This window comes from Antechinus flavipes, chromosome 5, assembly GCF_016432865.1.
Source record: "Antechinus flavipes isolate AdamAnt ecotype Samford, QLD, Australia chromosome 5, AdamAnt_v2, whole genome shotgun sequence".
In the NCBI taxonomy this organism is placed as follows: Eukaryota; Metazoa; Chordata; class Mammalia; order Dasyuromorphia; family Dasyuridae; genus Antechinus; species Antechinus flavipes.
Genome location: NC_067402.1, coordinates 198,839,021 through 198,864,826, shown reverse-complemented (window position 1 = coordinate 198,864,826; position 25,806 = coordinate 198,839,021). Strand labels below are relative to the sequence as shown.

The 25,806-nt window shown below is 37.7% G+C and overlaps 1 protein-coding gene across 1 annotated transcript in view; it reads right to left on the bottom strand.

The window, feature by feature from the left end:
- Positions 1-25,806, bottom strand: part of CACNA1C (calcium voltage-gated channel subunit alpha1 C) — an 808,853-nt gene that overhangs the window by 21,089 nt on the left and 761,958 nt on the right. The window contains exons 36-43 of the mRNA XM_052001637.1: positions 22,948-23,039; positions 18,863-19,028; positions 17,223-17,350; positions 15,212-15,308; positions 13,844-13,946; positions 5,304-5,405; positions 2,496-2,623; positions 1,479-1,613 (exon numbers count right to left, since the gene is read on the bottom strand). Coding sequence (XP_051857597.1) covers positions 1,479-1,613; positions 2,496-2,623; positions 5,304-5,405; positions 13,844-13,946; positions 15,212-15,308; positions 17,223-17,350; positions 18,863-19,028; positions 22,948-23,039 — 951 coding nt within the window. The remainder of the gene's footprint in view (positions 1-1,478; positions 1,614-2,495; positions 2,624-5,303; positions 5,406-13,843; positions 13,947-15,211; positions 15,309-17,222; positions 17,351-18,862; positions 19,029-22,947; positions 23,040-25,806) is intronic.

The following is a 25,806-nucleotide window of genomic DNA, read 5'->3' as shown; positions in this document are numbered from 1 at the left end:
ACGTTATCACTATTTAATTGACTGACCGATCAACATGGTCACTCAAGAGCAAGAAGAACCTACCCTCTATGAAATAACTAGGAGAAATAAAAGGGACAGAATTAAAGGGACAGAAGTTAGAGGCTAACATCCCAATAATTCCAAAAGTTGTCTAGGATTTAAAAAAAAAAACAAACGCTTTAAAGATGATAATGACTTTCAGTCTGGATTTGAAAAGTATTTCTGGATGGTATGCCTGAATATCAATCAGATTCTTGGTTGGATGCTGAACTACTGATGGAGAATACAAGCTAGATTTCAGGAGGGAAGAAACTAATAGATTCATATGGTTTTCCGCCAGTCTGGGAAGATCATAAAGACCAACAATCTGCTAGGTCACATCATTTGGATACAATCTATCCTTCTCCCAGGAGAGAGTTAAAGAAATTCAGCCGATATTCTCCCCTAATAGTCTTTTCTTGATAAAATATAAACTTCTTGAAGGCAAGTATTGTTTCATTTTTGTCTTTGAATCTCCAAAGACTAGTATAGTGCTTGGCACATAATAAGTGCTTCTTAAATGTCTGCTGACTGACTGATTAACTTGGGTGCATGAATGAGTTGGCTACTATTCTGACATTGGCATGTATCAGAGCTTTGAAAGGAGGGCTTTTTCACTTTGATGTATTCTAAAGACAGGAAGCTATATGAAGCTTTGGTAGCATGATCTTCAGCAGAGATCTGTTTCCCTAAGTCAATTTGCTTTTGATTGAGGAAAGAAGGGAAGGAAGGGAGTTGAAACAACAGGACATTAAAGCACTGTACAAAGAAGGTGGAATTTGCAAAGAAACTAGTTTTGAAACTCAGTTCTGCTGCTTATTGTCTATGTGATCCTGGACAAGTCACTTGCACTGCCTGGACCTGAGTTTTCTCATATGTATAATGAAGAACATGGAATCAGTGACCTCTAAGATCTTAAAATCCACAAAGCTACTTATGAGCTGACAAGAATTGGGAGGAAGGAAAAGGGTAGAGGAAAAAAGAGACATGGAAGATGATGATGATGAAATGAAAGTCTATTTAAAGTGATGAAGGGCTTCCCCTACATCTTAGTTCTTGCCAAAGCTCCAGGACTGAGGTTGTTGGGAATCAGTCCTGATGCAAATATTGTCAGAGAGCTCGCCTCTGCTTATAGAGAGATCTCACTGGGAAGGTCCAACTCCCTATTCCCAGAATACGGCACATTCTTCCCAATCCAGGAGTTGACTCTTTCTTCCCTATTCTCTTCCACCACTTTAGATGCCTATAAGTGCAGGGTGTTACTGGTACGGGTTGGAGTCAGAGAGGGAGTAGAAGGTGAGTGGAATAAATGAGGAAAAGGAAGGGAAATAGAACGAGAAGAGTCCAACATATAGTCTACCCAGTTGATTGTTTTTCTCTCCACTTTAAAAAAAATGGTATATTAAAGAGTTGTGCTGGAGGGTGAGGTGTCCACCTACCCTAAAGATGTCATCTTCAGAGGCAGCAGAAACAGCTTCCTTCATAGCCTTGTCCAACTCCTCCTCTGCTGTCAGGTCCCCAGAGATGGCCCGTCGAATCTCTGGTCCAATATCATGCAGCGTACGAAGACCAGCCTAGAATACAGCCAAATGGTGTGAGGACCCCCATCCAGCTTATGTCAAGGCAGTGCTATTATCTTGACCAAACCGAATCTACTGCTTCTCCTTTCAGCAGTTTATCTACGTGCACCTCTCTGTATAAGGCTATATCTATATGTATCCTTTCTTTTATGGCTTGTGTTCACACTGAAAGTAGTGCTAACTACAATGAAGGGATTGCACTGAGGTTAAATGATCTGTTCTGGACTGTAGTCCAGCTGCACAGACCTGTAATGAGGAGAAAGCCCTCTTTCCCCAAGTCTGTTTTGTCTAGTTAGTCTGTTGACTAATTTTGGTTTCTATAGTGAGCTATCTATAAAAGTGGCGCAGCAGAGAAAGAGAGACAACCATATCATCTTTGGGAGATCGCACACCCTAGGATGAGTATGGTTCCTTCCATTGTGTTCAGAAGATAAGAGTAGGGTAACATGTAAAAAGTAAGGTAGAATTTTTAGAATAAAAGGAAGTTTTCAGAGGCTTTAGAAGTCCCTGTTATCTTCATTCTATAGGGCTGACCTTGAACCTATAGGCAACAGCATCATATTTAACAAATGAGAAGAATTAGGATGAGGAGGAGGAGATGAATTCCAGTGGATGTATTAATTTTCTCTTTAGCCCACAGGCTCTTAACTTTTGGATATATTCCATTTGGGATCCATGGGTAGATTTTAAGAGTCCTTGAACTGGGATAGAAAATTATTTTAAATTTTATTAGCTTTTATCTAAAATGGAAGATTTTCTTCAATTATGAATTAAAAAAATATTTTTCTGAGAAGAGTTCCATAGTCTTGTCCTTCCCAGATTGCCAAAAGGGTTCATGGCACACGAAAAAGTAGAGTCCTCATTCTAGTTTCTTACCTGCAGAGACAGTGCATTCCTTTGGGAGGGCTTGCCTACTAGCCCTTGCTCTTTGCGCTTCTTAAATTTTCGGAAATACTCTTGGATCAGGAAAGTGGCGTAGAACTTCCCAACAGTCACCTCATCATCTGAGAGGGTTGTTTTAGCATCAGGGGATGAGAAGAAGAAGCAAAGTCAGTGTGGACAACAAAGAATGAAATTTCATGTTTGCCATCAGTAGTTCCTGGTTCTCATTAAGTTTCAAACTCCCAGAAAACTCAAAGGTTTTGTATAAGTCCCTCACTTTACATATGATAAAACTGGGACTTAGGGAGTGAAGTGACTAGCCTAAGACAACACTTTGGGATTTTAAGAAGGGAGTAGAAGAAAGGGAAAATATAGGAATCTAGACCTGGCTGCTTTTTCTCCTTCTGACAATTTTTAAACTGGAAAGCCTGACCATTATACTGCAATTACTTTCTCCAAAATTATCAATAGTCTTTTTTTCAATAAATCAATATGAATTTTATTAAATTCCAATTATGTGCTACGCTTTATGCTAGATGTTGGTGATACAATGATAAAAATAAATGATCCTTGCCCTCAATGAATTTATGGTATATTCTGTTTGGGAGGTGATAGTGACAAATAAATAGCACACACACATATAAATGTAAATATAAAAAAAAATACACTATATATGTGCACACATTGTACCTATACATATGCAATAATGTTTACAGTACTATATATTCATGTATACATACATATATACATGCACATATATATACATATATACATTTATATATTTAAATATATTTATATATATATATATGTCTATGCCTATACAGTATATATATAACAGTACATTTATACACGAACCTACAAACACATATTATATGCATGTACTGTATATTCATATATGTATCTGTATGTTGCATAATGCTATATAGATTTTTGTATATATTTGCATTTACACACATGTATTACATGTATTATACAAGTATTTTACATGTTACATTTCTATATATACACTACATATGTATATGCATGCATGTATATGCAAATAATCTATGTACATATAAATATATACATGCACATATGTTTTTATAAACTATATATATGTTATATACACACGTACACTATATATGCACAATACTATATATGTATAGGTATATATACAATATGCTTATATATGTACATATGTAGAATACTTTGTGAATATGCATGTATTGTACAAATTATATACATATATTGCTATATATGCACATATATACATACTGTATATAGATATATGTATATTTCTATATAGTCTTTATGTGTATATATAGTAGATATATATATATTCACCAAATGTATACACATGTGTATATGTGTATATACACGATATATTTTATGATATAATTTTGTATTTACATATATAAAATATGAAATACAAGTTATTTTTGGATGAAAAAACACTAGCAATTGGGAAAATCTAGTTAATTCAGGTGGAAGATAATAAGAGCTTGAGATAGGGTAGTGATTGATTGAATGGTAAGTAGACAAATGTGACATAATTGTTGAGGAAGAATCTACAAGAATTGACAACTGACTAGATGTGGGCTATAAGGGAGAGGGAAGAGTTGATGTTGATTCTGAGGTTGCAAATCTGGCTAATTAGAAAAATGATGTTACCCTCAATTAAAATAAAGAATTTAGAAACAGAGAAGGATTTGGGGGTGGGGAATAATTAGTTTAGTTTTGGATGTATTGAGATGACTGTGAAACATTTAGTTAAACATCTCTAGTTGGTGATGTGGGATGGAGGTCAGAAGAGAGACTAGGATCTCTTGTAGCATTCAAGAGTTACCTTCTGTGGAAAGCCAAGCCAGATATCCCAGTTGTTATTATCCTTTCCATCAAAAAGTATCGCTTTTTTTTTTTGCATGTGTTTTGTATTTATTTATTTGTATATTTGTCACTTCCCCTACTACATGCATTTCCAATGTTTAGATGTGCCTGGAAGATGTTTGATAACTCTTGGTGGGTATATGAGTCAAATCCCTAGACCCCCATGATCAGACATAACATATTAATTGCTTATTTGAGGAATGGTTAGCATCTGAGAACCTTGTGCTGCACTCCATCCTTCCCTCCCATGGCCCAATTTCCAGTCTGGCTTTAAAAAAAAAAAAACCTTAAGGACCTTCCCTTCCCTAAACAAACCCCCAGAGACTAGAGAAGGTGGAGGGATTTTCAGGCTAAATCTTGTGAGATCTGGATGAACTCTCCTGCTTCCCATAAGCACAGCACTTAGATATAGAAGTGATGGTACCTTGGATCTGCTACAGATTCAAAGCAACACTATTACCATTCACAAACAAGAAGGCCATTTAAAATTCTGCACAGGTTAGCTTAGGATAAAATAAATATGTTCTGGACAAAATAATAATAATTGAAGGAACTTATTTTTCAGGGTCAAGCTTCCTTAGAAGATAAATAGAGGTTTGTCCAATTTTCTGTGGGAGAACAATTACTTTCAGGACTTTCATTAAAGTTCTACTGCCCCTGACTAGAATTTTGGTAAGAGGGGAATTTACTTGGCCTGTTCCATACATCAATCAATTACATCAGTTTCTTTAAGAGGGGTTGCAAGCCCTATAAATAAAGTGTCTGGAGACCCTTTTCTCTTTTAGTGATTCCTCAGGTCTACTGGAATCAAGACCATCCATTTAAACACTTTCTTTCTGAGGAACCAAGAGAACACTAATGAAAAATGGGTGTTCAGGAAGAAAAATCATTGCAACCTCTGGGGAAGAGGAAGAAGGCCCTCAGTGAAACACTTACCACCAGCTGGAGGAACCACTTGGTCTAGGAGCTTCATGCTAGTCCTTTTCCAGATCTTTTTGATAATTGCTCGCAACTCTTCATTGGCTTGTTCCAAATTCCCTGAAAAAAAGGATCAATAAAATACCGTCAGCCCCAATGAAAGGTTCAGCCAGAAGGTGACCTGTGGAATGGGTGCTGCTGATTTCCATTGAAAATAGCTCTAGGAGGACTCTAACATGTCACATACACATATTTTTTCTTTTTTCCTTGTCCTAGTAATTTTCATTCCTCCACACATACACACACACACACAATTGCTACTACTACTATTAATGCTGCTGCTGCTGCTGTTACTTTTTGTTCAGTTGTTTTTCAGTGCTGTCCAACTCTTCAAGACCCCATTTGGGATTTTCTTGTCGGAGATACTGGTGTAGTTTGCCATATAGATGAGGAAACTAAGACAAATGGGGTTAAGTGACTTGCCTTACAGCTAATAAACTGAGACTGTTATTTGAACTCAGGTCTTGCTGCCTCCAAGTGTGTCACTTTAATCAGTGTGCTACTTAGTTGCCCTGCTTACCACTTTTAAGAAACATAATAGATCAGAACAGAAAAGCACTGATCTTAGAGGCAGAAGACTCTTGAGTTTCATACAGATTTTGTGAGGGAAATAATTTGTAAACTTTAAAGCCTTACTTCAATTATGTAATTTTCACTTATTCATCTTTTCTTTTCTTTCCCTCCTGCCTGTATCTTTAGGCCAGTGATGTGATTTATTAACTCCATGGGTTACACTTATGAGTAAAGACATTTCTGACTGCTGTCCTACATGATAAGAATTGTAGGGCGTTTTGTCAATGATAATAATCAATTAGAAAAAAGCAGAAATGGAGGGGGGAAATCGTTGCAGTAAGTTTCTCTGATAAAAGTTTCATTTCTAAAATATTTAGACAACTGAGTCAAATTTATAAGAATAAGAGATATTTTCCAACTGACAAAAGGTCAGAGGAACAAACAGGTAGTTTTAAAAGAAAAAAACCTGAAGCTATCAATCACCATATGAAAAAAAATGCCCTAAATTGCTAAAAATTAGAAAAATGAAAATTAAAATAATGCTGAAGTACCATTTCTCATTCAACAGATTTGCTAAGATAAAAAAAGAAAGAAAATGACAAATACTGGTGGGGTATGGGAAAATAGATATACTAATGCAGTGTTGATGGAGATATAAATTAGTCCAACCATTCTGGAAAGCAATTTAGACCTGTATCCCTAAAGGAATTAATAATCTCTGAGACAGTAACACTGATATTAAGTCTATACCCCAAAGAGAACCAAGAAAGAAGAAAAGAGGGGTAGCTAGATGGCACAGTGGAGCACCAGCCCTGAAGTCAGGAGGACCTGAGCTCAAATCTGACCTCAGACACTTAACACTTCCTAACTATGTGATCCAGGGCAAGTCATCTAGTCCCAATTGTCTCAGCAGAAAAAAAGGAAAAGGATCCATTAGCACAAAAATATTTATGACAGCTTTTTTTTTGTAGTAACAAAGTAATTTGAGGGGATACCTATCATTTGGGGAATGGCTGAATAAGTTATGGTATATGATTACAATACAATACTATTATGCTGTAAGAAATGATGAAGGGGATGGTTTCAGAATAATCTGGGAAGACTTGTATTAACAAAGAACAATCATTAATAGCTTAAATATCAACTTGGCAAGAACTCCTTGGTAGAGGATCCCAGAAATTGGGATTTTTATCAATGATTTATCTGATTATTTTTTCTTATTTAATCGTTCCCTATGCCTTATGACCTTTGATTCTATTCTTTGTTCCCTAGTACAGATCTTTTCCATTCACAACCACATCCTCAGTCCATGCGATGCCCCACTTCCCCTCTCAGCTCCCCTGATGTGCTCTGGTAACAGATGCAGTTCTCGAGTTACAGATACTGTTTTCCCATCTAAGGATGTAAACAGTTTAACCTTTAAATAATATATCTTTTCCCCCTTTTATACCATTCTATGCTTCTCTTGAGTCCTGTGTTTGCAGATTAAATTTTCTGTTTAGTTCTGTTTTTTTCAATAGAAAGGATTGAAAGTCTCTTACTGCACTGAAGATCCATCATTTGCCCAGAAAGATGCTGCTAAGTCTCACAGGGTAGTTAATTCTTGGTTGTTATGCTAGGCCCTTTGCCTTTTGGAATATGGTATTCCAGGTCCTTTGTTGTAGAAACCGCCAGATTTTGGGTAATCCTGACTGTGGTTTCTTGATACTTGAATTGTTTTTGTCTGACAGCTTGCAGTATTTTTTTCTTAAGATTATAATTCTGGAGTTTTGCAACAATATTCCTTGGTGTTTTCCTTGTGTGATCTCTTGATTGATAAATTCTTTCAATTAGTATTTCCCCCTCTGTTTCTAGAATATTGGGACAGTTTTCCTTAATGATCTTTCCTGAAGAATGCTATCCAGGTTCTTTTTTTTAGTCATGGCTTTCAGGTAAGCCAATAATTTTAAATTGTCCCTTCTGGATCTATTTTCCAGGTCAGCTGTTTTTCTAATGAGATATCTCATATTTTCTTCCATTTTTTCATTTTTTTAGTTTGTTTGACTGGTTCTTCCTATCTCATAGAGTTATTAGCTTCCATTTGTCCCATTTCAGTTTTTAATGTGTGATTTTCTTCAGTTAGCTTTTGTATTTCTTTTTCCATTTGGTTAATTCTACCTTTGTTAAGGTTGTTTTATTCAATAGATTTTCTTTTTTTTCTTTTGCATTTGGCCAATTGTATTTTTTAAAGAGTTGTTTTCTTCAGTCAATTTTTTCCTTCCTTTTCCAAGCTGTTGACTCTCTCATGCATAACTCTCATTTCTTTTCTTATTTTTTCTTCTACCTTTCTTATTTGCCTTTTAAAGTTTTTTAAGAGCACTTCCATGAAGCCTCTTTAGGCTTGAGACCACTTCATATCACTTTGAGATTTCTTCTCTAGACATTTTGTCCTCATCTAAGTTGATTGTTTTGGTCTTCTCTGTTACCATAGTAGCTTTCTATGGTCAAGGTTCTTTTCTGTTTCTTGCTCATTTTCTTTCCTTTTTTTTTTTTTTTTTTTTTTTTTTTTTTTTTTTTTTTTTTTTTTACTTTTATGGTTGAGCTCTGTTTCTGGGGTAAAGGGGGTATTGCCCCAAACTTCCTGTGCAGCTCTGAGACTGGGCTTTGAGCATAGGGATCCCTTGTGTTTGTTGGAGATACCTTTGCTTGTTCTTTTCAGGAAAAAGCTTGGTTTTCCAGACTTTGCCCTCTTAGCTAGGACTGGAAGCTGCCCCCTGATTTGTTCCTCTACTGAGCCAGCACTGAGAGTCTTAGTTGCTGATTAAGACCCTCTTACCAGCTTTTTCTGAATCTGTCTGAGCTGGGCTGAATACCTTTTTCACCCCAGTGAGACTGACCTTTCTTAAAGTTTTTCCCATTCTATCTGGAGCTGGAGAGGGATTTCATTCCATTAGACTCTGCTCAGAGGTTTAGTTTCATGTGGTTTTGGAGGAAAACAGAGAGCTTGAGCAGCTTCCTGGCTTTACTCTGCCATATTGCTCCACTCCCAGAAGTCCCTGTTCTTTGTCCTCCATATTTCTTTCATCCCTCAGTTCTTTTTCAAGTCATCACCTCTGGGTAGACTAGCTAGATTCTCCTCCCTTGCCTCCCTCCATCCTCAGGTGAACCAACTCAAAACCACATCATCCTTTACCACAGAATCCTTTGTCCTATTGTTGATGACTCATTATCAAAACCTAATTCTGGATTATTCCTACTATCTGTCTTCCTCAATCCTATTCATGAGATGTTGAACAAAGGTAGAAGAAATTGCAAAATGTGCTGATTGGTCACACTACAAATTTATGTTATCTAAACTTAACTGGGCTCTCACTGCAACAAGGCATACATTTTATTCCTCCATAACTGATTTGTTATCCAAATCTCCAAGCAGCTGGTTCAAACTGTTGCATATCTCTTGAACCTACCATAGCACTCCCCCAACCTTCTTAGCTAAGGGCTTTACCTTATACTTCATTGAAAAAATTAATATTATTTAGTCAAAGCTCCCACCTCTTCCCTCCTCATTTCATGTCATTCAAATATATTCAGATTATACCAATATTCCAGGAGAATCTAGTTCAAATATCTTTAAAAACTTTAATATCAGATGAAGATGTAGTCCTTCTCCTTTCTAAGGCCAAACTTTGGGCATACACCCTTGATCTTATTCCTACCCAACTTCTTCAGCAAATTTTTTCTACTCTCTCATCTTCAGTCTCTCCTTATCTATTAATTCTTTCTATTGCTCCTATAATATGTCCCTTTCTCCCCCATTCTTAAAAAAATCTCACTTGACCTGATCATCTCTATTGGCTATCATTCAATATCTATCTTCTCCTCCACAATTAAATTCCTTGTGAATAATCAATGTCTCTATTTCCTTTCCTTTCACTACTTAAAAAAATTTTTTTTGCTGAGACAATTGGGATTAAGTGACTTGCCCAGGGTCACACAGCTAGGAAGTGTTAAGGGTCTGACACCAAATTTGAACTCAGGTCCTTCTGACGTCAGGGCTGGTGTTCTATCCACTGTGCCTTTCACTGTCTTTTAAATCTTTTATGATCTGGCTACCAACATTATCATTCAACTGAAACTTCTCTGTCCAAACTTAGCAAGGATCTTTAATCACCATATATAACAATCTTTTTTTTGTTTGTTTGTTTAATCTTGACCCTTTTTGAACTTTGAACAGTATATGATCTGAGTTAATCCCCATGTCTTGTAGACTCTTCTTGCTAGGTTTTCTTCACACTGCTCTTTCCTGGTTCTATCTTATATCTCCACTTCAAACCATTCTTCCCTTGGCTACTAAAATGATTTTTTTTAAAGTATAGGTCTGACTATGTCACTATCCTGCTCAATGAGCTTCAATGGCTTCATATTACTTCTAGGACCAAGTGTAAACACCTTTGGTTGGCATTTAGAGCTCTTTATAATTTACTTTCTTTCTACCTTTCCAGTTTTCATTACTCTCCACATACTGTACAACCCAATTACTTGCAATTCCTTGAACATCATACTGCTCTCATTCTCCATGTTGTGTACTGGTTGTACCCCACTTTTGGAATGGTATTTTTTTTAACAGTTTTCCTGTCTTCCTTCAATACTTAGCAAAACATTCATCTTCTGTTGTAGGCTTTTCCTGTTTTCTTCAGCTGCCAAATTACTTTTTTAAAAAAATTACTTTCATTCAATTTTGTATGTGCCTAGTTACATCTTGTTTCCCCCATTAGAATGGATGCTTCTTATTAGCAAGGACTGTTTTTGTTTGTTTGTTTGTTTGTTTGATTATATTTTTTCTTTCTTTCTTTTTGGGGGTAGAGGGTTGGGTTTGGTCTTTCTTTGTAATTACATTATTTCAGTATATTTAAACTTGCTATTGACTCTCCCTCATTCCAATCAGGTAGCTGCCCTTTCATTGAAACCTAAATCTGAATATCTGATGGGTGCATCCCCTCAACAGTCTCTTAGAGATTATAAACTTTTCAGCCACTAATTTTAGTCAGAGCTTTTAAAGAAAATTTACAGGCACTGGTAGAAACTTACTTTCAGGCACAATTATCTGTTCTGCAAACACTCATGCTAGCCACTTCCAAGGAAAAGTTGGTCTCAGCTTCACTACTGCAATTACACTTGTTCTTTAAGTCCTTCTTAATGAGAACAATGAGATAGTGCTCTGTCTCTGTCATGAGAGGCCAGACAAATACTGGAGGGAGTATGGGAAAAAATATAGTACTATCAACAATGCAGTGTTGATAGAAATGTGATTTAGTTCAACCATTCTGGAAAATAGTTTGGAACTATGTCCCCAAAACACTATTCTTCTGTTCTTCCTGGTTTGATCTTCTACATGTCATACTTCTGTAATATACTTGTTTTGGTCTTGATTTCTGTTTTTCTCAGCTCTTGTTTTTCTCTTTGTGATTCTCACGACATCTCTGATTCATCTAGCCATTTTCTGGTATCTTCATTCAGCTCTTCTCCAACTATTTATTTCCTTGCCTCTTGACACATAGTAATTGTTGTTGTTTGTTCTTCCTACTTGCATGCGAGTAAATTGGATTTGAGGGAGGGAAGACTATGCAAAGTCACTTGCTTCATTTTCCCTCCAGAGACATCTGGGTTCAGTATCAAGATATGGATCAAAGTGACTGGAGATGGCCTTGGAAGAAATGGGAGACTTTCAAGGCCTTTTTAAACTAAAGTCTTCAACAGGCCTCAATTTGACTGAGGTCATATCCATTCAGTGATAGGTCACAATGGAGGCAAAGAATCTCCTCTTTCCCATGTCAAAAAAATCTAAGTAAGTAAGTAAATAAATAAATCTGGAAGAGAAGGACTCTCAGAGTTTCTGGCTAAAGCAGAAATGACTGCTATTTGCATTCACTCTTGAGTCAATTGGGACTGAAACAATGACCAAATGGGACTTGACCTAGGACTTGTTGGAGGCCAGTGACAATCAGAGGGGTTTTGCTTTAAGGCATGGTCCTTAAGAAAGAAATTAGTTAGTAAATCCTAAAATATTTTGGGAGGGTTCAGAAGTGCAAAAGAAAAGAAAATTCTTTAAAGAGCAAAGGTAAGGGTATGATACCCTATGTGGCTAGAAGGAGGAAAAGGAAGGAAGGAAGGAAAGAAAGAAGGAAGGAAGGGAAGGAGGGAGGGAGAGGAAAAGAGGAAAAGAGGAAGGAAGGAAGAAGTCTTCCACCTGATCAATTCTAGTTTGTGGCTTTACTCACAGACATTGTTGTTTGTCCTTCATTCTTGAAGAGAATCATGACATGCAAATAAATTGGATTAGGTTCCAATACTTGGAGGAAGTTGGTCTTGATGTCATCTAAATTCCTTTCCAGCTCTTTGAAAAGCAGAGGAGATTTTACTGATGTAGCTAAAAAGCAGGGAAGGACTTGGAGGTCATCTGTACAACCACTTCATTTTAAAGATGAGGAAACTGAAGTTCAGACAGGCTAAGAAATGATTGATGGTCACAGAGTCAGTTAATGACAGAACAGAACTGTAATTCAGGTCTTCTGGCTCCCAGTCCCTTCTTTTTCCTTCAAACCCTATAGTTGTTCTGTCACTAGTGGATGGATAAACTGTGCTATAACTAGTAGATGCTTGAAGGGACAAGATTTCTTATTTTCTTAAACACACTTTATATGGTATCTGACTTTTAATGAGTGATCATCAAATGCTTATTGCTGATAATGACAGCACGGTAGTGTGACTTCCCAGGTATCACACCTGTCTAACTTGTGCTATATTCCAAGTTGTACTTTCCCACGCATTCTTGCCTGCTTAATCTGCCCTCAGTCTGCAGTAACTCATGTCATTTTGACCTGGCACTAACCCCCACTTCAGTTTGCTCATTGGCCAGTGGAGGATTGGGAGCTTTGGGAATAGATATGCTTGAGGAGGATGGGAATAGACCTGCAGGAGCAATAAGCCACCTGCCTGGATAAGAGGAGAAACAGTTTGTCTGAAAATGCTAAAATTTCTCCTTGAATCCAACTTTCACATAGTCCCTTCATACACTGACTGATTTATCTACTTTCTGTTTTCATTAGTGTTTCCTTAGCAAGATTGTGGGTAGAAAGCATTTAAGGGTAGTTAATGATAATAAAGATCTTCTTCATATGATTCTTCACTTGGAAAAACGCCAGTGTCTATTCATCTTTTCTTTCGCTTTTCATGATCTCTGTGAGAGCCAGAGCAGCTGGTCTGATTTCTGGTATTTCCACAGATTGTGCATTCCACAGGTGGGATGTTACAATTCCTCCCAAGTCATTTATTCACTTTGATTTCCCTGGATATTCCTTTCTACCAAAAGGTCTTTTGTTTTCTAGGATAATTCAACATTAATTGGTACATGTGTTTGTACATCTCCTTTTACATTTGTTTTGGGCCACACATTATCTCCCAGACCTTCCCCTGTAGAATACCAGAAACATTTCTTGACTTTATTGTAGGGTCCAGAGTTTAAAAGTAATGGGGTTTTAGTATCAGATATGGGGGACAAGAAGAGTTTTCTAATAATCAGAAAAGTATGAAACTATGAATCTGGATGCCAAATTCATCCTGTCTCTAGGATACATTTGTTGCTCATGTACAACCAGGAGATGGGCTAAGTCTTTCAGGATGCACATTAAACTAACTTGAATGTGATGCGGAAGAGGTATATTCCTTTATATTCTAGAATAAACAAGGTATTTTACATTTTACAAGTATATCTGTACAGAATAAGGATTAGAAAGGATCTGTAAAAAAATATGTTAGAAAAATCTGTAAAACAATGATTATATGATTTAGAAGTAACTTGGATAAAGACACATCAATCTCAGTACAATTTCTTTGATATTTAGAGATTTATACCTATGGATTAGAGATTTATATCTATGGAATCAGGCTATATTTGTTTGTGTTTCTCCTCCCTCTGGGAGAAGTCAAGTGTGACAAGACTGCCTTACCTTCTGTTTTGATCCTCAAGGCTGTCCTGACCAGGGCAAATAAGGTAGCATTGAACATTACAGTCCCATCACTGTTCAGAGGCATGTTCATGGACACCAGACGCTGTGGGAAAAGGGAAAGACTAAAGCCTTTGGTTCTATTTTCTTCCCCTGCCCCTCAAGATCTGTTTCTGAGGTTCTTTTTCTGTTGCCTGATTTACCACACCTGATGCTGCCCACCTGTTGAACTGTTTGAAATAAATAGTTCTCAAAAGACTCCCTGAGCTATTATGACAATTATGGAGCATTATGGAGCTTGCTGAATTTATTTAGAATCTTAATAAGCTCCTTAAAACCAGAGGTTGTATCCTTTTTTATCTTTGTATCTCCAGGACACAGCATAGCATCTGACACACAGTAGGTGTTTAATGTTTGTAGGATCAGAGGCAATTGAATTGGTACCCAGATATAGTCTTTTGTGTCCATTCAATTTGTCTTATCCAAGAGTGCATAAATATTTATATTATATTATGTCTCCTCCATCATCTCATAGTTTTCTTCCAATTGGCTATTACTCAGCTAATGAGAAACTCTCTAGCTAACAAGTATCTTAATCAAAGGCAGTAGTAGGGAAAGGAAAAAGAAAAGAAACTTAAATGCATCTGTCTAGCTTCTCTAGGGACTGACCCATTAGTCATGGGTCTGCCACTGTTTATAGCCCCCATCCAAGAAGGGGATGTAGGGAATGGAAACCAAAAACTCAAGAAGAAACTCAAAAGTGTTCTTAAGCCTATGCAGGTTTAAAGAACATGAAGGATATTCATAGAGATGTAATGAAACAACTTAAGCTTTCATGGAGGCATAAAGATAAACTAAATGACCTTTGGCTTCTTTAGCTTAAAGATCACATGATTAGGGTTGGACAGTTAACATCCTCAGTTAGGAGGAAAGGAAAGAACCTAATTAGGAGATGCTGTTACTAACAGACCACATATCTCCAGAAGCCATCAAAAAGAGCTTAGACATGCTATTCTGGGGAGTATGTCTGGACTCTTACATGAAGTCTCATCGGGGTAGCTCTCTCTCTTTGGTCTCAAACTGACCATCTGGGTAAAATTAGGAGAATGTAAGATGTTATCTTCATTCACTTATAGATCTTAAAAGAAGGAACACCAATGGATCATTAGGGCAAATACCCCTATTTTGGCATTTATGTTTTACAAATCAAGTAATTAACACCCAGCAAGATTAATTGACTTGCCAGAGGCTACACAGCTAGTGAATGTCTTTCTCTCCCATCTTTTCTTCTCACATTCTCCAAATGTGCTTTCTTTTATAACCTACAGGATGAGCATTCTTTCTCCCTATCCTCCACCCAGTCATGCTTACTTTGCATGCCACTCGATGAGGGCACAGCTTTCCAAACCCCAGGGGGGGCTGGATCCTCCGGAGTAAGGTCACCACGTCCAGATGTTTGATACGACCTCTGGAAGATGGAGAGAAGAGAACAGTCAGGAAGATAAAGTTCTCAACTTCATTCACTCCTTCCTTAACCCCCAACTTTCAGAAGCTTCATCCCACGGTAGCCTAAGCCTCTAAAGGAAAGTGTTAGACAGTTGCATCTCAGCTGGCCAAGCTATTTTTCAGCATGGGATATTCTGCTGTCAATGATTGCATATTGAAGACAAATACAATTTGACCATCACTCCAATGTTTTAAAGTGAAGGGATTTTTAAAAGTCTAACTAAAATTCTTATTGATTCAATAACTCGATCTACAAGTATTTGCTGAATGCCTGCTATATGTGATTTATTGTCCATGATTGAAGTGTTTTTGAACTGGTATATGATGTAATGTAAAGCACACTGGAGGTAAAGTTAAAAGTCCTGGGGTCAAGAATTGCTCCTGATACTAGCTATGTGACTATAGGTATGTCATTTAACCTCTCTCTCTGACTCAACTGATCCCCATCAACAAAACTGGAACAATAGTACTCAGATGACTTAGACCCTACAAGATTGTGAGGAGAGTGCTTTCTAAATCATACCTCATTTTCAAGAATCTGTGATTTTGTCAGTGGGACCTCTCTTCCCTATTGAAGATCATAATCCCTGGCTTAGTTTATGGTCCTTGAGAGTTATTGTGACTAAAAAATTCACTTCTCTATGACCAAGATAGAGATACATCTCTCTGAATTTTGCTAAGCTGGCATGGGAAGAATGCTTAATAGAGTTCATAAAATTATTATACTCTTCGGAGGTTGTTTGAACTCAGAATGTGACCTGATCTCAGTAACTCTCCAGGAATGCTGGAAATAGCCACAAGGAATTTTGGGTCTTACATCCAAAGCATTCTTGTTTGGGACTTCCACATCCAGGACTTGTTTTGGATTTTGTCAATAACTTCATGTGATTTACATGTGGCTAGTGTATGATACCTTTGTCAGATGATTCACATGTGACTGTCTAAATCCCGTATAAAATAAACTTTTCAGAACCCAGCATTCCCCCTCCCTCTTCTTCTCTCTCTCCCCGCCTCTGTGTCTGTCTCTCTCTGTCTCTCTGTCTCTCTCTGTCTCTGTCTCTGTTTCTGTCTCTGTTTCTCTCTCTCTCTCTCTCTCTCTCTCTCTCTCTCTCTCTCTCTCTCTCTCTCTTTCTCTGAATCTCTCTGTCTCTATCTCTCCATCTGTCTGTCTCTGTCTCTCTCACCCAAATGATCTAATCAATTTCTTTCTAAAATTATTTGAGGTTTTGAAGTTTGCTTTCATGAAGTACAGGAAATCTATGGGCTGTTTCTAGGTCTATACTCAAAGCTTTTTCTTTTTGAAAGAGCTTCCAGAGGTGATGCTCTGTCGGCATTGCTTTCAAGAGCCCAGGCCACTTTAATTTATTGGTGAAGTATCAGGGGAGGATTTTTGTGTCGGTTATAAGTCATAAAGTGATATGTAAATGTAAACTTTTATGAATTATTGTGATCCTGTGATTTTCTTAACATGACTAGTCTTAGCTTAGTTCTTTTTTCCTTGTTTCTTTCTTCTTTCCCTCCTTTCCTCCCTTCTTCCCTCCTTCCTTCTCTTCCTCCCTCCCTCCCTCCCTCTCTTCCTTCCTTCCTTCCTTCTTTTCTTCCTTCCTTCCTTCCCAACCAATCTCACTTTCCTTCTCCCCTCCCTTCCCTTCCTCTCTTCTTTCTCTTTCTGTTTTTGATCTTTCAGGCTGATAACATTTCATAATATTTCCAAATGAACGCTGAAGACTGAGTTGTAAGCCTCTAATCCCAAGGTAATTTTTCTTATCTATAGCCACTATTTGCACTACTCTCTCCATACCTTCAGTATGGATTTGTCTGCTATTGTAAATATTAGCAGAGATATGCCACAAGCTATCATTCTGTGTATACTTACTTAGCTTCAGGGTCATATTCAGCCCAGATCCTTTTGAATTCATCCAAGTGATGAGGACCTAGGATGGACCAGTCTCTTGTCAGGTAGTCAAAGTTGTCCATGATGACAGCTACAAAGAGGTTGATGATCTGCAGAAGGAAGAAAGAGGGGCTTTCAGTGACCCTACCCAGACACTCCTGCTTCGGCCAAGGCCATAGTTCTCTGTTCCAAGATAATTAACTGGGCACTTGACATGGAACCCTGCTCTCTGGGCCCCTGAAGGGAGAATAGGGCTTCTTTTTCTTTAGTAGAGCTATACAGTTGATATTTTTTGGTAGTTAGTGGAGAATTCTGAAAACTATCTGCTACTATCTCCAAGAAATAACTGTTCAAAACCTTGTCCCTTGCCATTTTGAATGTTGGTGGAAATATTAGCCTTCCAAGGAAACCATATAGCAGGCTATAAAACCAGCGTTTAATAGCTACAGGGAATTCTCTCAAAAAAACCAAACCAAACCAAAACAAAAAACCACGTAGTTTTACAAAGGTCAGCAGGCAAATGCTCTACTGTTTATGTGGATTCCAAAATCTTAGAAGAGACAATAGAGACCACACTGTCTGAAGCTTTTAGTCTAAAATTCTCTACAAGGAGTCTTTCTGCCTCTGCCTAAATATTTAGTATTGGAGACTTAGTCAGTTTATTTCCATTTAACTTAGAATCATGAGACCTGAATTCAAATCTCAGTTTTGACATTTACTGTTCATATCATCTGGAGCAGGCCATTTAACCTTTCAAGGTCTCATTTTCCTAACCTGCAAAATGAGAGGGTTGGACTAAGGACCTTTTCCGTTTAGATCTCTTTTTCTAATTGTCAGAAATTTCTCCCTTATACACAATCAAAATCTGTCTACTTGTAACTCTTGCTTATTATGAATGAAATGGAGTGAGATTCCCTCAAGACAGTTGTGAAAATTGAGTAAGACTTCATCTACCCCCACAGTTGGAGTGGGCCTGGAGGTAGTCTTTGGGCATCGACTCAAGGACATACCTAAGTCTCCTTCTTACTATTCTCCCATGACATCATTTTCTTCCCACCCCTATCAAATATGGGCAGCTATGTACCTACTGGGAAAAATTCAATTTCCTAGGTAATTCCTGCATTTAGAATATAAAACCCCCAGAGTGGGAGCAGTATTTGTGTTAGGGACTATTTAAAGTGTCAAACCTGTCCCAAAAAGTGCCTCCTCCATTCGACTGGAGGGACATCTGCTTCTCATGAGAGCGGATAATAAACTTTTGTTTTGCTCCTAGAGATATCTCCAGCTTTTTTTTTTTAAATAAATGGTGATCACTCATAATTCTGAGCCACACAATAGGGTATACTCCCAATAGTCAAGAAGAAAATGTGTACCATTTGGGTTGCTTGAGCCTTTGGCCATGGATACACTCCGCATTTCTCATTGTTTTTGGACAAGCTTGCTCTAGCTTCATTTTCTGAAGCCAGATCTTTCTTTGGCTGGAATTTGGGCTCTTCTGGGATCTTGCCACCCTGAGGGCTTGGGGAACTCTAGAACAGAATGTGCATTTCCCTAGCATTGGTCACATTGGAGCAGGGATGGGATGAGAGGCCAGAAAAGGTTTGCTTTCAGAATTAGCTCACCAGAAAGGCACAGAGCATGTAGAAACTGATAAAATAGAACACGGCAAAGCTGCTGCCACAGAACGTTTCTGACTCAGTACTGTTACTTGACTCAGACTCAGGAGCACATTTCTTTCCTGGCAGGCAGGCCAGCATGATATCTTGCCATGCTTCCCCTGTGGCACACCTATGGGGGGAGAACAGAGATAAAACAGGATCAAAACTCAGGCTTGGCAAGGAGGAACTACAAGACAGTAGTCTCATTTCCAACAACATTATCAGTTGCATTTTGTCACATGGGAGATGGCCGGATTCAGAAGGAAGAGATGCACATTTTTGTTGTGAGAAAGAATAATGACTGAAATTTTAAAATTCAGTTGGAATTATGTAGACCAACAAATTGAGCAATAAACAACTACCATTAAAAGTCTAAGAGCCAAAGGAAAACAAAAAGCTCTATCATTATAGGTCATCTTTATATTCAGAAATCACAATAATTATATTATTTCCAACAGGGTCAACTTTGACATTTATGAAATATGAACTTTCTACGTACTGTGTTTTGAGGGACATAAAAAACGCTCTCAATCAATGGCCTGACTCGCTGCCTTAATTTATTTCATTAGACACTTATACCTTTAATTCTAGGCATGGTCAAATACAAATACTCCTCTGGGTAGTTAACATTAAAGTTCATTTTAGTATGAATGAATTTATTGAATTCTGTGTCTTGGGGACTTGATGAGTTATTGCTTCCTAAGTGAATGTTGAGTCAAAGAACTCTGATGTAAGGAGTACATGGTGAGAAAAATGGAAGAATGGCAAGAGAATAAAGACTCAGTGGAGATGGATAAGTGGGAAAGGGGAAAAAAGCTCTGTTTGAGCTGTTTAAAAAAAAAAAGCAGAAACAAATATGTTTAAGATCTGAAAGTCACCATGACTGGTTCTATAAATGGAAGCACATTGGTAGTTTAGCTTGAGAGCTAGTGTTAAGTAAGGGAAATTGACAAAATAAAGCTTCCAGTTCTTGGGTGGATAAAAGGCTTTTTTTCTTTTCTTTTCTTTTTTTTTTTTCTTATTGGAATATGGCTTTAGTCCCAATTATTTACCTTTAGCGACATCTAGAGATTGAGAGGTAAAGCATCTCAGATATTTGTCCAAAGAAAAGAGATTTTAACAGTTGTATATTGCTCAATAGGAAGAGATTCTCAGAGCTACAATCCTGATGAGTGAAGAATTGGAGGGGTTTGTTTACCTTGTCCAGAGGGCAAACAGGTTTTTTTTTTTTTTTTTGGCAAATTCCATTTGCTATAACTTGATTAGAATCCCGTTGAGTGAAATAGTTCTGCCTGAACTTGTACTGCTCATAGCAAACTAGCCTGGTGAGTCTGGGAATTCTCTGGCTTAAAGGGAACTGGTAGATAAATTAAAATTTAACACTTTTCTGATATCCTTTTAAGAGTGTAGTTTTAAAGAGTTTATAAATGTTTTGTTGGTTGGAGAATAAAAGAAATGAAGATTTGCCCAGGCTGAGCGATGAGAACCAACAAACAGAAGCTAGCACAGACATAGCTTTATATGGTACAGGTGTTCTTGAATGGACCAATGAGGGCAAAGCTGTGAGTTACCCTGAGAAGATGGATTTTCCTACTCATGTTCTCCCAGCCAGTGTGTGTGTGTGTACATATATGTGCACTCTTTCCTGTAGATACTGTGCCTTGAGAGAAAAATATGAACCATATTTGTTTGTGAATTGTAATATGATTCCTGCATTTGCTTTACTAGATGAATAACTGATATTATTATTTCTTTTGCCTTATTGCTAAGCAAATAGTTATGTTTATGATCTAAAAGTATCATCAAGACTGTTTCCATAAATGGAAGCAAATTGGTAGTTTAGTTTTAGAGCTAGCATTGAGTAAGGAGAAGTGTATTCCCTCACGATAGATTTCTCCTAAGATCCTGAGACAGCCTGAGTGAACAATGTGATGGTGGTCCATCTCTAGGAACTTATCTGCCATTGAGCACAGGGAGCGTGAGCATCCTATAGAACTGTTTTTCCTTATATGGACAAAGACTTAGAGAAAGACCATTTTCTGACATAGTTAGTTGTACAAAACAAGATGCTGAGCCACTGAACTGTTCAATTGATAAAATCAACAAAACAAGAAATGGTGAAATATAATTGCAAGCACTGAATGTGCATGTTTAGTGAGTTAATTAATATTAACTCTTCCTCTCCAAAGGAGTTTTTTTGGTTGTTGCCATTTTTGAACATAGGTTATATGATGAGGGAAAGGGGACATATCAAGGAGGAACATGCAATAGGTCCAAGAAATCTGTTAACTTCCTCACCCCAGCCAATGAGAGAAGGATCTTGTGTTTCAGAATAAGAAATAAAAGGCTCAATCTATAAGCATGGATCTGCCTGGGGGTAGGTGGAAATCACCCATTTCTTGTAAGAACCAAAAATAAGCAAATTTACTTCACTCATTCCTCAGTCCTTTTTATTTTTTGTAGTGCATTTCTAATAGCAGGAATAAATGAGCAAGCCTAGAGGATGAAGAAATAGCTACATGAGCTATGTGAGAATTAGGAGGCATTACAAGGTGAGTGGGTCCAGGTTCTTAAACTGCTTCATGACCCCATATAGAGTCTGATAATTGTCACAAAATTATGATTTATTATTAATTAATGTTTGGTATATATATATATCCAGGATCACATAAAAAATTTTCTTGCAAAAAGAGGTCATGGGTGAGAAAAGTTAAAAACCCTATACTAGGTTTCATATTTTGCATGATATGATTTTTAATAAGAAAAGAAGACAGAAGTATAAAGTAAGACCAGAGCTTTAGTAATGGATAAGGAGGACAGCAATGTGGGAAGGATTAGTCTTTTGATTGTTGTCCTTCATTTTTTGAAGAGGACCAAAATGACATCACTGTGTTAGAGTCGGGGTACAGTGTGTCTGATTGTGACCAAGCTCCCAGTGCTCTGCCACAAGTCAGATACCAATGGTCCCTATGAACATCTGGGGTAGCTTCTCTAATTTTGCTTATTTTGCATTTCCTTTGGGCTAATTCAATTCAGGACTGAAAGTTGAAGTGAGGATGGAAGACTGAGGAAGAAGGGGAGATGGATGGACAGGAGCTTCAGAGCTCATAGTGTAATGGTGAGATTTTAGATGTGACAATCCCTCTGAGTTTCTGAGTTGGAATGAGAATATGAGTAGCCCATTTTTGGCCACATCACAGCGGGAATGGCTTGAGAAACTTGGGACTCAGATGCTTGTTTTGTTGGCTGGAGTGTCCCCCACCATAACAAACAAACAAAACAAGGAAGCTGCAAATCCTCAAGGTTTTTCCTCTGATTTTGGCTTTGGAGAGGCCTGGAGGAAGAACCTAGGATGAGCAGTAGAAGGAGGAGCCAGAAAAACAAGAAGCAAGAATTTCTCTCAAGAAAATAGAGAACCACGGAGGGCTACCAATAGAGATTAAGCTATAGGGAGACACTGCAGTGATATCTTATCCAGGGAAGAGAGGATGATCCATCCATGGTCCTGTTGTGAAATATGATTGATCATAGGCCAGAAAGAGAGTTCTTAGCCCTCACTTCTTCCCTCTTTCCAAGGAGAGGCATAAATGTATTATGAATTATCCACTGTAAACTTCCTGCTTCCTCCTGAACTTAGGAAGCATTAGCCTTGGTTCTAAATATGCATGTTTACTTCTAAGCCTTTAAATATGATTAAACACTTGGTCAATATAAATGCTTTATTGTATTTTTACTTAAGACTATGTAAGGGAAGGAGAAGTTCCCTGATTTACAGATGAGACTTTGGTTCAATTTTGAGGGGAGAGAGGCTGAACCTGGGATTTAAAGTTACATATTTAATAGATTTGAGTTTAATGGATTTTTAAAATAAATTCTCGACAGGGAATTGCTAGGGAAATTCCAGCCTCAGGAATGGATGAGGGATTGAATTCCCCCATGTATGAAGATCATTCTTCTGGTGGAGTGTGATTCCTGTTTGAACCTGCCTTGCTCTCCAATGCCATCTGGTGATTTAAAAATATTTACAGCTGCATCTCGGAGTTACCCACCTGAAGAGTAGCAACACAGCCTGAGGAAAGGTCTGGAAGTTGTTGTTCCGATTGATTTCTGTGGTATCATTCAGGGCAATTTTGCCAAACACCTAGCAGAGAGAAGGCATCTGTGATACAGTTGATTAAGCCCCCAGTTCCCATCTATAATCTACAAATACTACTGGGCTTGTCAAAGGCCAGAGGTGATCCTAGAGTGAGAGAATTTTCACATGGTACGCTAGACACATTCCGTGACACCGAGATTACCAAGCAACACTTTCAGGGCTAGCAAGCCGCAACTTCTCTTTCTAACCTTTATCTCCATTTTCCCACCTAATTATTCTCCTCCTAATTATTGGAAGTGTTTAAATTGATCTCTGAAGAATCCTAACTTGGTTCTTTCTGAGACTAGGATTGCAATTTTATGCAAATACCACTGAAAAAAATTAATTATTTTCCTATTTTAATTATTCTCACTAAATAAGTGCTAAGCTTGGTTCTTTCAAGCTGCCATAGGCAGGAGCCTATCCTCAAACTACGGCCTGCAGGTCAGATGCGGCAGCTGAGGACGTTTATCCCCCTCACCCGGGGCTATGAAGTTTATTTAAAGGCCCACAAAACAAAGTTTTTGTTTTTACTATAGTCCGGCCCTCCAACAGTCTGAGGGACAGTGAACTGGCCCCCTATTTAAAAAGTTTGAGGACCCCTGCGGAATGTCAGCCCCTTGAGGGCAGGACTTGTGATTTCTGTCTTTGTGTACCCAGCACTTAGCACAATGGCTCCTATGCCATAAGCCTGTTGACTCCCCAAACTGTCAGTGTTTTTAAACTTCAGCATCCTGGGACAAAGTCCTGATTGCTTACCCACCTGTCTGGTCAGAACCCCTAGGTCTCCTGCCTAACAAACTTCTTTCATTGTTAGTTCGTGAAACTAACTAGATATTTGGAGAATGTGGAAAGATTTAATATTAGGGACCCAAGGTTTGGACAGGTGACTTATCCTTTGCATATACATTTGCAATGATTTGCTTTTGAGTTTTCTAGTTGTATTTATATTTTATTTTTATATTCTAGATTTTAACATAGTGCTTTGTACATGAATGAAGTGAACTGTGACAGCTGTCTCACAAGATGGAGACAGTGTTCTAAAGAGTGAGTGAGGGTCGGCTGGGCCCCGGGGCCAGGTCTCTTTTTCCAGAAATCATGACACACCATGGGACCTTTTCTTTGTGAGATTAAGTTCGGGCCACTTTGGCACTGAAACTCCCTTATAAGATAATTTAGTCATCCTAAAGATGTGCTTGGGTTGAAAGTTTTTCCTCATTTATGACTTAGAATGTGAGGTCATTTATCCTGGCTAATCAGGGCAAAGATCCAGCCTATAGGGAGTATTAGCCCAGGCCCCTATTTAATTCTTGTCTGTTAACTGGGCCTTGCCTCTCCTTCCTACCTGCTTATGGGGAGGGAGAAACCCTTTCTCGTGAGATCGTAATAAAATTCCTTCCTGCTTTTGCTTTGAGAAATCTTGATTTATTTGAGCTGGTGGTCTTATCCCACACATACATACTAAGCAATTGTTTGTCAGATTGTATATTTGTTGAACTGATTCAAATCCCTGAAACAACCAGCATTTATTGGGTCCATGAAGGCCTGTGAGAAGGAATTATTTTCTTCTTGGCTTTAATATTAGGGTCTTTTAAGGTAGGAATCTATTGGATCTACTCACAACATATTGAAAACCAATGCATTGGACTGGACCTGGCTTGGTTCTTCAGTTTTCCTTCGGGGAAGAGGGTGGTTATCTGGAACTAAGGTTTGGAGAGGTTGGGGACCACCATACTGAAGAAAGATCTGACTTTTTGAAATAGCAAAATAAAAATTGCTCCTCTTTATCCAAGTTGAAGCTTGGATAGATAAAGGAAAAGGCCACCTCAGTGATCTGAAGACATCAGTATTGGGCCTTTAGGTTGCTGATGTAATAAATATATATGTATATATATATTGCCATATTTGACTAGGACAGAAATTTATGTCTTCATGTTAGGAAAGGATTGTTCAATTTCTTTTAGTTTGTCTTATTTTCATAAGGTTGTAGAAGTCACACTGTGTATGCAGAATCAGGGGATGTTTCAACATGTCTAAAGAGAAATCATTATCTTTCTTCCCTTTTAAACCCACCTTGTCTCCCAACTTTGTCATCAAGGCCATTGCTATCTTTCTAGTTACAACTTGAGAGACATTTTTATTTCTTCACTTTCTTTAAACTCTTTATATCTAGTCAGTTGCCACATATCTGTTTGCTCTCCGTCCACATAATCACTATTTTTATTTGGGCCTACCTCTGTCTTTTGGATAATTATAATGGCCTTTCTGTTTCTGGTCTATTTTTTTCATCTGTATTCTACATAGCTGCAAAATAATCTTCCTAAAGCACAGGTTTGACTGTGTCAATTCCCTGCTCAAAATGTTTTGGTGTATCTCATTTCCTTCAGTGTAAAATAGAAATCATTTTGCCTGACATTTAAAGCCTTTTTGGGCTTTAATTTATGTATGTATGTATGTATATGTATATATATATACACACACATATATATGTATATATATACATATACATATACACATACATATAGATAAATATATACACACAATTTGGCTTTAACCGACCTTTATTAACTTATTTCACATGATGACCCTTCACATGCTCTATGTTCCAGCCCAACCAAATTACTAATTAGTCCCCAATTTTTGTGTACTTACATAGGCACCCCCATTTCTGGAATGCATTGCCATAGTTCCATTTCTTAGAATCCTTAGCTTCCTTCAAAATTCAACTCAGGTTCTATCACACATACAGAAATTTTCCTTATCTTTTCCTAAC